General features: G+C 45.8%; 1 protein-coding gene across 1 annotated transcript; it reads right to left on the reverse strand.

The window, feature by feature from the left end:
- Positions 1–4,872: 4,872 nt before the first annotated feature.
- Positions 4,873–9,967, reverse strand: LOC144741646 (ras association domain-containing protein 7-like). The gene is given in 6 exon segments (XM_078624149.1): positions 4,873–4,904; positions 6,249–6,398; positions 6,518–6,608; positions 8,249–9,174; positions 9,769–9,871; positions 9,956–9,967. Coding segments are annotated over 5 exon segments (1,302 nt in total). The 5' UTR covers positions 9,956–9,967.
- Positions 9,968–11,449: the final 1,482 nt, after the last annotated feature.

Here is an 11,449-nt window from a genome sequence, read left to right on the forward strand (position 1 = left end):
TAAGCAGTACGGATGTACGCAGTGACAATAATGTGTGACTAATCCTGTGGCACTGTTTTTATTGATCAACTCGTCACGTTAGCTGTTGAGTGTTAGCCAACTTCAAAGCAGCTAGCGTTGAAGCTAAATTTAGCCTGCTAATTCAGACGTTACACTACAACGACCGGCAGGGGAACACGTGAATTCATATCACATTCAGCACATACATCGGAAATGCTCGGCTCAGGGATTTAGTCATAATTTCCAACCTACCCGAATCAGTAGTATGGTTTAACCTGTGTTTGAAAGCATTTGGAGTACCCCCAGTTGTTGAGTGACACCACCGGCTGGTTTCACGGAAAGGGCCGAGTGTACCCGAACGACTGCGTCTCTTAAAGAGACAAAGTCCCATTATAGGCGAACGGTTTAGCGTCACATTAAATTCAAGATAACTTACAATACATACAAGCAAATAAGGAAAAAATGAAACACAACAAGATTGTGCATGGGGGTGTTACTCATTCACGAGGACATGTATGAAATAAATTTCTAATAAATACAAAAGTATTTGTATATGTAAAAGTATTGCAGTTATGGATGTATGTAATATCGCTCCATATAATATATGTATGTATTTTTCCCCCATCACTTCCACATCACCCATACATAATACAATTGTTTTTTTAATGATTATTATGCTTTTTTGCCAGCATCGCTTCAAAATGAAAAGACAGATAGACAAACAGATAGATAGATAGATAGATAGATAGATAGATAGATAGATAGATAGATAGATAGATAGATAGATAGATAGATAGGTGACATGTCTGCCCCCTTGTGGCAGAGAAGTATGATCTTACGTAATACAGTATAATCCTGATTCACTACTTCACGGGGTTATGTGTATCCTACATGTGAATAATCCTCCAGGATTTGGGCAACTGGCCAGAAGATCAGCTGGGAGGTGTGAAATCTAACAACAACAAAACGATTAATAAACATTCATTCAGTCAGTTGTCTTCTTCCCTTATTCCGGCCACAGGTCGCGGCCGTGCTGGAGCCCATCCGAGCTGTCTACATTTTTCATCATTTTTGTATATATATGACTTATGGGGTCTCCTTTAACGCGCTTTCTGAGTCTATCTTAAATATATTATAGAAGCAACATGAGATAAAGTATCTGAATGAACGCGACGCGCACAATGTGTAAATATACAGTAATAACTGTGCAGACACGAGGTTATATGAATTTAAGGAGAGCTGTGTGGAAATGTGAAAAGTTGTCGTGAAATACGACAGTCATGTCAAGAAGTGTCCCTCCGTAAATAATTAAGTGAGTTCAAGCGCCTCCTCGTCATCATCAGCTCATCCTGTCATGCTGCATCCCTGGTACGTGCTCAGCCACACTCTGCTCATGGCAACGCTGTACACCAGCGAGCCGAGTTCTACCATGTCAGCCTGCGGGGCGGGGGCGTCTTTTCTCACAAACTGCTTTAACCTCACGTCTCCCGGACACAGTGGCGGCTGTCGCATTACGTGGCCTTTAATTGAGAGTAGAGACACCTGCGTGTCTTTGCTGCCGGCATGAACGACCCCCCAGAAGGGGAAAGTGTTCACCGGCGAATGGTTCCTTCCTGATGTACGACGTGCAGAAGTGAACGCGCCGCACCCCAACTACAACTCTAAAAATGAACCGGACTGCTGGTCGCGGAGGTCCCCGCCCCTTCGAGGTTCGGACTTGTCCGTGACTTATAATGGGCGGGTCCTGTGGCCATAATACGCAATCCCATTGGTCGAACGTGATGCCAGTCGCTTTATTATTTGCAAAACCAGGTCAGGTTGCAGATGAGGAGTGGGCTGGGTAGTGCAAGTGAACTGAACTTCAACATCGATGTAGACGTACTGTACTATAGAATAAATACACCGAACTTCATACAGGCGCTGGCATCAGTTTCAAAGAGGAAAAAACAAATCAGAGGTGTGAAGAGATAATAGATGTGTTCTTAGCCGAGAAAAGCAACACATTTTTTAAAATTATTCCAAAAGAAAACTTGGGACTGGTAAGTAGCTTTCTTTATCTGCCGCTGTTCTTTATTCCGTCTATGGTGCTGATGAATAGGCCACATCCCACTTGTCATTAGACACGATTTGCTACAAAATAGTTTTCAAGTACAATTATGTGTTGAAATATTCCTGGAACTCGTTCATCAGAAGTAAAATTTGATGTTTTCGTCAGTAAACCTTCTAACGAGCGGCGCCCTGTTTTGTTGCTGTTTTACACGAATTGACTTTGTTTAGCATTGTCTAATTTTATTCCCAACCGTTTCCCGGAGAAGAGTACATGTATTTATTGCTGTGTTATCTCACAGACTGTGTGTGCCTCTGGTTTTTGCAGTGAACTGACCATGAAACATCTGAAAGCAGGTAAGCCACTGACTAACGCACATTGCGCCAGTTGCCACTTCCACTGTGCGTGTGACAGCGGCTAACCTGGTTTTGGGAAAACCGCTCCTGTTTGGGACGAGATGAGCCCCAGAGGGAGTAGACAGACTTCCCCCCTCCAGCGCTCCTTGGTCGGGTCACTGCTGGGACGGGCCCGCTCAGCATAATCGCTACTTCCTCCTCTCGTCACAAACTGTACTCGTACTGTTCCTATGGTGCGTGTGTGTGTGTGTGGTGTGTGTTGTTAAGGCTGTTATGTGTTGGCCCTATGATTGCAGTGGTCTAAAGAAGATAATCAGGCCCCATGATTTGTTCTAATTTGAGGTAAGGGGCCCTGAAGGGGTCCAGAGAGGCACAATCAACAGCACTCCAATGACTTTGACCTTGAACTAGAGGGAAAGTGTAATTGTGCTCTGTTCACATGTAAAGTTTGTGTACATTTTTTTTTTCTCCCCCTTCTGGAATAAAACATTCTGGAGGTTGGTGAGACACGTTTCATTCCCCTCACTACATGATTCATTGAGACACAGACGAATGGGTAATTGCAGTATGGCACACGCCTTGACTTACGGTGCATTCATCATCATAATGGGAACATGCAGATGCTCACTGTCAGTCGCCAGCAACGTTCTTTACCCAACACCAACGGCCTTTTCGTCAATCTATACATGACGATATAAACGATGATATGATGATATAAACACAATCAGGTTTATATCACGGTGCAGGGTGAGCGTCTTGGCATGAGAGAATTAATTCACTCTGTATATAATTTATCTGTCAGGCTTCCGTTCATGAGACTGAAAGTTTCTGCCGTGGGGGGAGGAGGACTACATTACATGGCTTAATGAGTCACAAAACTAAACCTTGTTTATATTTAAAACTGAATGTGTGCAGTTATTTTATGATTTCAATGTGTGTGTGCATATGTATGTTCCTCTAATAAAGTGGTTTGTGTGTGTGGCATCGAGTGAGATATTCCCCTGAAAGCCCATTGAGATGTTGTGTAGTATCACTCAGGTCCACAGGTAGGGGTCAGTGTTGCACCAGGCTTGTCCAGACAGTGGGAACTACACGGATTTGGAGATTATATAACACACACCCCCGTAAAACCAGACAGCTCTAAATCTTCTCACTATAATCCAATTCTACAAAAGCAATCATTAAATCTAAACTCTGTCTTGTGAACCCCATCGAAACATCTTTCCGACGTTAAAATGGCACAAGTGGAAATGATAAAAATCACACTTTTTAAGGGGTGAAATCATTTCATTAAGACATGGATTTGGATATAAAACCTGTTAAATGACAGCAGTCGAGGGTATTCATTCACATGGTTTCAGACCAGGATCAGCCACTGAGCACTGGGACACACATCAATGTGTGCCTACGTGTGTGTGTGTGTGTGACAGGCAACACGTTTACTCACCAGAATAAACAAACAGGAAAGGGGTGGGGTAAAAAAAAAAAAAAAAAACAACAACTTGCAATTGTGTGTTTATCCCATCGTGGAAGATTTTTATCAGAAATGTCAGACAGTAAGTCGGTGCAGTCAGACGGGGTCACACGCTTAAATCTGCAGTTTCATCACTGTGGCATGTATGGAAGTGAAGATGACTGACACTGAGCTTTACCGACTGCATTTACCGACCAAAGTTTCGACCACACTTGGGTTTCCCTCGAGGCGGCCGAGGACAATTCACTGGGGTCAGTGTGCGGTCGTCTTCGCTTTGACAAAAAGGCATACAGACAAGACTATTGACCAATCAATTTCTTACACGACCTCCGGTGGCGATAAAGTCATAATTCATCCCGCTAACAGCATGAGCACACAGGGAACTATCAACACAGTGCTTCCATAACCAAATATATACGACACGGCAGTTTCCCCAAATTCGGACACGTCGGTCGGATTGCTTGCCCTTTAATGTCACGTGGCTTGTAGATGACGTGTTACGTCACCCACAACAGCAGATGTGTTACCAGGATGTTTGCCACATTTCCCCTCTGCACACGAGGATGCAAGATTCAATCAGCTGCCTGTGAAGGTTTAACATCATGTGGCGTCACAGGGCCTGCTCTGCCACAACAAACGACGGTGGTCAGCTTAAATAATTCAGCACCCATAATGTATTCATCACGTATTTCACATGACAGCGTCATTTTTAGAAAGTGTACACCGACAAAACACCTAAAACACAACGCACATTTTTATTATCTTTAAATACATTGGAATAATTGCTCTAGGTAAAAGGTTTCTAAATTATTTTACATTTCATACAGATACTTAGCAGTGTTTACAGTAGCAAGAATCCGTAAATATAATTGTCTTATGTATATACAGTATGTATATCAAGGTAAGTATGACAGGAGTTACAACGAAAGGGTTAAATAAGAGGGTGGTGGTGACAAAACAGTGAACAAGTTTCCCTTGGCTCTGTGGTCCATGTTTTATCTCCATGAAGATTCTCGGGATGTCAAGACTGCAAGACACACAGAAAATGAGTGGGGATGATGATCCCTTTGTCTGGGGAAAAACACTGGAGGAGAAACCTGCAAGATATTCACACATGGCTACGAGACACTGAAGCTGAGCCGAGCTCCGTTAGTGATCAGGTTAATTCCCACCACCGAGAGGGGCTGAAGGCTCGGAGTCAGTAGCAGCGGATTCAAGCCGTGGCCGTAACGCCCCACAATGAAACCACCACCACACAAAGGGGAGGGCACACTTCACTTTGACCTGCCAGCTCAATGTTGAGGCAAACGTGATTCGTTAAGTGCTGTGCTGCAGTAAATACCGGTTTGGGTAGTTCAAGTGAAAAGTAATATATGATTGTACAAAGTCTACAGTGCACATTATGACAGGTCAAAGGTTAAGTGTGGGGACAGGAAAAAACAAAAACAAAAACAAAAACAGACACATCCCAATGGGGAAAAGGGAAAAAATCTTGCAAAACCTTGTCCCTGTGGCACACAGTGGAAATGTATTCCTTCTTTCTTTCTGCATCTTTACAAAAAACGCTCCTGCAATCAAATGTTCTCCAGAGGAACAATCTGTTTCTCTGAAGGCCGACAAGGGTCAAAGGCTTCACACAGAAGGAGAATGGGACAGTGCAAAGCGTCTTTGCAGAGCCCTCAATGAAAGGCTCTTGCTCTTTGGAAGTTCAGGGTCACCAAAGTACAAGGCATCGTATAGATACACCCCCTCACATATAAATAGTATCCATACAGAGAAGGCAAATGGAAATGACATTGGACTCATATCGTTCCATTATCACAGTATAAAAAGCCCTACAATCAGAATGTCTGTTACAGTCATTCCCAGTGCCATCGAGCAGCAGCAGCTGTCAGAGGACAATTGTTGATTCGAGGGTGGGGGAGGCCCCCCTATGTCACAGTTGTGGGGGGGGGGGGTGAGTGCAAGTTCCCAGATGCAAAACAGCCAGAAGCAAACAGTTAAATCCAGGAGCAAACAGTGAGAGGGAGAGTGAGAAGGAAAGAGAAGCATACAGGACGTCCGAAAACAAAGGCAGGACTGTAAAAACTAAGAAGAGTCGATCGACTGTAGTTTGAAAAAACAAAAAACTAAACAGGGAGTCAGAACGAGGCTGTGTTAAATGAGGAGTCTTTCAGCTGTGAAAGGTAGAGCGGAAGGAAGCAGCTGAGAAGGAGAAGGGACCTCCACCGCACAGATGCTTCCACTACCCAACACAATCACGGCAGAGAAAAATGTATGGGCGCAGGAGGCCCTGGGGTCAGAGGACGGGCAAGGGGCGCGAGCAGAGCAGGGTGGACGTGGGAAGCAGCAGGGTCTCACACATACACACCCTCAGGGTTGAGACTGGACACGAGAGGGTTTTGCAGGTTGCGTGGATGTCCCAGGAACTGTTTGGCGGTAGGGCGAGGGGGTGATTCCACAGGTGTTACACAGTCGCCCACTGGTAGAACAACAGAAGGAGATGTTCAGAGCATAAGTCCTCACTCTTTGGCACCACATTATTGTTTGTGTCCTTACTTCCATTCCTGTATCCATCCTGCAGAAGATGCGCCAGCTCCAGCTGCTCCAGCTGCTCCAGCTGCTCCTGGAGGTCTGTGCGGGAGTGGGTGTGTGCTGGTAGGATGCCGGTCTGTTGGATAAACTGCTGAAGGTTGCACTGCCTCAGCTCCTTGTTCAACTCCTCCAGCTCCTCTGCCTTGTCCTAAGATAGAAGGAACTTGAATGAGTGAAGGGAAACAGAGGATGAATGCCAGCGTACATGTCAACTGACTGATCGGCAACACATGGTCATTACAACAGCACATCTGAACCGCCCTGTTGAGAATTAACCACAAGAGGGCAGCAGAGTATCTCTCACTCAGCATGAGAGCATACTCTGGGTCTAGAATCATGTCTCCGGGCGTTGGTGTACGCTGTCACGCATCAGTCAGCCTCAGACTGTCTCCCTACGGCGATTCTTCGCTGTCATGTCACACTTTTCTGATTTCATCACTTTCCACCAGGCATATTTAAAGATGGATAGGTAACAACGCTCATTTGCTGGTTGAATTTCAAAGAATTTCAGCCAGTTGCTGGAGGGAGACGTATTTATAAGCTACAGCAATCGATCCTCCATCGAGATGACGGACACACAGATTGAACCTTGGATGCACACAAACACTGCACACAGTCAAATTCATTTTGGTGAAACCTGTACATAAAAAGCTGTTAGCCCCTGTGTGTGTGTGTGTGTGTGTGTGTGTGTGTGTGTGTGTGTGTGTGTGTGTGTGTGTGTGTGTGTGTGTGCGCACACGCGTCCATACATATGCGTCTATTGATGTTGGACAGTGAAGCAGTTCACACTTGCAGGTCTGCCTCCATTAACCTTAATGACAGAAACGCTGTGCTCATCACCGCCGATACTAAAACACTCCGCTGGCAGCCTCGACCGATAAGCTGTGTGCTGACTGACACATCTGGAGGTACAGTGGACTGACGCATAACTTAACACCCTCTTCAGTGTCAACATGTCGCGTTTTGTTCATTTTAGGAGATAAAAGCAATAACTGCCTCTATTGTAACTTTAAGGTCATAGATACAGTATTGTTGTGGTACATTTCATGGTTTAATGGGTCATATAAGAACCGTATGTACCTGTTCAGTGACTGGTCACAACACACAAGTCATTCACAGTTCAAGCAAAGTAAGCTTGATTATGCTTTAATCAGTTTCGTCATATACACTGGACAATAAATGTTTGATTGCTCACAACAAACCATTGACAACGAGGTCACCTACCAAAGTACCAATGAGATATTTGTATTTTTCTTCCCTCTAACTCATTTTCACCAGCTCCAGTTGAGTGAGTTTTCCAGAACTCTCAGAACTGGGTTAGGCTTTTATTGAAACAACCGCATCTATGACAACCACCAAAAGTAAACAAACAGTGACACGACAAACTACAATGCCTTCAGGCTGAGTTATTTCCAAGAAAAAAGGTATCGTGTGCTACAAAACAATATTCATTTCCATACAAAGCATACAAGAATATTTCAATACTGTCCGTTTAACATCATCACTATCAGAAACATGGAAACAAGATGTGACCAAACCAGTTGACCTGGACTGTTTACGTTCCTCAGGACAGACATTTCACTCATTCATTCACCACTGTCGCATCCATATAAATAAATGAAAAGAACCATGTTTTTCTTTGGAGTGTCTGAACTGGTGTGCAGGCAGGAGAGGGATATGTTGTTAAGTCAGTGTAGAACAGGGTCTGGACTACACCCTGAAAACAACAAGGCACAGGCTGATGTGGAGTTACAGCCCCCTTTCCAAACCTGCGACCTCTCTCCTTACCTGCAGCAGAGACTCTGCCTTCCCCAGAGCCTTGTCAGTCTCAGACAGTTGCTCCTCTAACTCTGTCCCATGCCTCTCCTGGCTCTGGAGCTCTGCCTTCACAGCATCCAGGGACTCCTCGGGCCTGCTGGCTTTCTGTTCCGCTTGCCGTTCCCGCTGGATTTCTTGCTCCAGCTGAGTGGAACGAACCGAGAACTCATGGAGCCGCCTCCCGCAGTCGTCTAACTTTGCGTGGAGCTCCCCAAGCTTCCTCCTCATCCCTCGCTCATTCTCCACCTCTGTTTGAAGCTCCTCCTCCCAGTACTGTTCGTGGGCTAGCTCAGCCTGGTTCCTCCGTAATGCTTGTTCGAGAGCATCCATTTCCTCTTGCAAGCGGGCATCAGAGACCGGTGAAGGACAAGGAGACGGGTAGGGACGCTCCCAGGTATGAGACTCGCTCTCTAGGGTTTCTAGCTGCACTTCAATGGCACGCAGTCTCTCCTGCTGCTGAAGTACCTTCCTAAATACCTCTTCTTTAGATGGGCCGATTGGTGGCGAGGGAGAGGGAGATGGCACATGAAACGACACAGGGCTGGGGGACGGGGAGTTTCTCTGCTCCGAGTCCCGAGGAGACCTCTTAGACTGTTTGGTTCTCGGAGAGGTGGATGGGCCGAGGTTAAAGGTCAGAGACTTCTTGGGCTGGCTGCGTTTCAAAGGGTCTGGCTCAGGCTGCTTGGGCAGAGGAAGAGGAGATGGTTTGTCTTGTTTTGAGCTGGGTCCATCGCTGCTACTGGGGCCGGTGCGGCGCAGGAAGAACTGAACTTCACTTCCATGTTGGCCTAACTTGGCCAGCGACTCCAGAGGCCTTTCTGTTGCCAGCAGCTGCCTCTCTGTATCTCGTAGACGTTGGATGAGAACATAACGTCCTGTCTGACCTGGGGACCACAGGAGAAACTAAATGAATACGTAGGCACAAAGTGGTAAAAACAAAATGTCGCAGCGCCCCATGTTCACGAGTTACTGTCTCTTACAGCGGACTCGTACTACTGACTCTACTTGGGTAACGCAAATGACATCAGACACGTTACGATGATACCGAATCCTCTAAAGCTGGGCCTTGGGGAAAAGGAATGAAAAGCTGCTGTGTAAGACTCACGCAACATGTAAAGATGTTCAAATAAACTGAAGTTTCCACAAGGACCTTGAAATTAGGACAAACCCTCCCATATGACTTGGCAGGCAGCTCACTCATGGAAGGAGGAGAGTGCTAAATCTGGAGTTATGTTGTTCAATGCTGCTGCAGCGTATGGCTTGAATAAAGCTGGAGGATACAGGGCTCAACTCCAAAATGCCCCGCTGACAATCCAGCAGCGTGCTCCATTTAGTTGAAATCAAAAGGTGAGTGCAGAACGCGATTTCTATGACGTGAAAAGCTAGTTTGGCCTCAAATTCTCGTCATGGCTGTGTTACCTATGAACTGTCACACAGAAGACAAATGTCAATGATGCCTAAGTGCTTGTGGTACTCACCTATGGCCTGAGCCAGTGCAATGACCACATCCTGGCAGGATGTCTCCTCCGATAGGCCGCACACAACCCGCACAACTCCGTCCACCCACACTTTGAGCTCCATCTGTGAGCGGTACGACGGTCTTCAAAACAGATCACTTCAGCTTGGCTCAACTCAGCTCAAGGCTGCATGGCAGTGATTCTGTACGAGAGGAACCACACACAAACGCAGGTTAATGATGTGTGGATATGAATGATGATTCACCAGGATATGTCATCTCCTATTCACAGCCTCTCATGTCCTGACAAATACCAATCTGGTGTAATAACCTGTATTTTTCACAAGTATCAATATCAACACAGTAAAAACAACATCCAAACACAGACAGCAAAGGTTAAAAAAGAAAGAAAAAAACACAATAAGAATTTTAAAAAGACATACATTAATTCATATAATATAATACATGAATAAATAAAAAGACAAAAGGAATAAAAAGGGGTTTTAGTGTTGTCCCGTTGGTGTGTGGATTCTACTGATTCAGTACACCTAAAACCATAATGGATTGTAAGTTGAGTCAGGGTGGATTTCACATTCAGTAATTCCTGCTGATCGTACACGAGTAGAGAGCTGAGGGTCTCTGTGGTAATCGGCAGACAGGACACAGGATGTAAGGGTGAGACGGCACCATCCTCCAGTATGGGTGGTGATGATAAGCCATGCTGAGAAAGCCTCATTGACTTGTACATTTCAGAAGCAGCAGCTGAGGGTTAGAGCGGTGTAGTATTTAGTTCCTAGTGGTAGGTTGAGAGTTCTGGCTATATCTTGTGGACCTGGGAGCGTAAGTGCCAATCTGTAACCCAATTAAACGCTCTGCTGCCCTCCTTCAAAGCCGTTATGATAGCTTACTGCCGAGGGGAACGGACAGGGAAAGTGGAGCAACTCATGTGTGTCTGTTTGGTGGAGGGTGTTTGTGCGCGTCGAAATACACAGAATCATTGCGGGGGGGGGGGGGGACAGAATGAGTGTGTGCCTGCTTGTGTGCTTGTGTCCCTCAGTTTGATCCCACTCGGCAGGACCAAAACTGGGTCTAATCAGACTTCAGAGAGCAGATCAGCAGGTTGCCTCAAACAGTTTCTGGGCGGCAGGTTTAACTTGAATTAATATCATTATGCTCAGTCCTCCCTCTGTCAGCTTGTAGTTTTACAGCTAAGCTTCAAAACACTGTAATAAAATACCGCAGTGCTCATAAAAAGTGAAAAAGCCCCGGGCAGTAGTGGGATTATCTACAGAACTTGGCACAGTGAAGGAAACTTTGTAGCCTTGGTGGGTAAAAGACAACTCTTCACCCCCAGTCAGACAGATGGTGCTCTCTTTCTGTCTGTCTCTCTGATTCTCAATGGGAGGTGTTCTGATACTGAGCCCCCCCATTATCTTGCCCTTCATTCAGTGCCTGGCTGTGCTCCACTGACTGCCTATAGGGAGCTGCTCTGGAGGAATGCACTGACTCCATCAGCCAACTGGAAGAATTCCTGCTTTTCTTGACAAAGACCTAACACACCCCACCCCACTCCTCCGCCGATGACCTGGCTGCCAAACACCACCATAACTTCTGCGCTGTTTAGATGGCAAACACAAACTCTGCTGGGGAGCAACAGCCTATCTGATGTGGCAACAACATCACACAGAGGCTCGGCATGACAC

The sequence above is a fragment of the Lampetra planeri genome, unplaced genomic scaffold (genome assembly GCF_965212315.1).
Source record: "Lampetra planeri unplaced genomic scaffold, kcLamPlan1.2.h2 scaffold_634, whole genome shotgun sequence".
Classification (NCBI taxonomy): domain Eukaryota; kingdom Metazoa; phylum Chordata; class Hyperoartia; order Petromyzontiformes; family Petromyzontidae; genus Lampetra; species Lampetra planeri.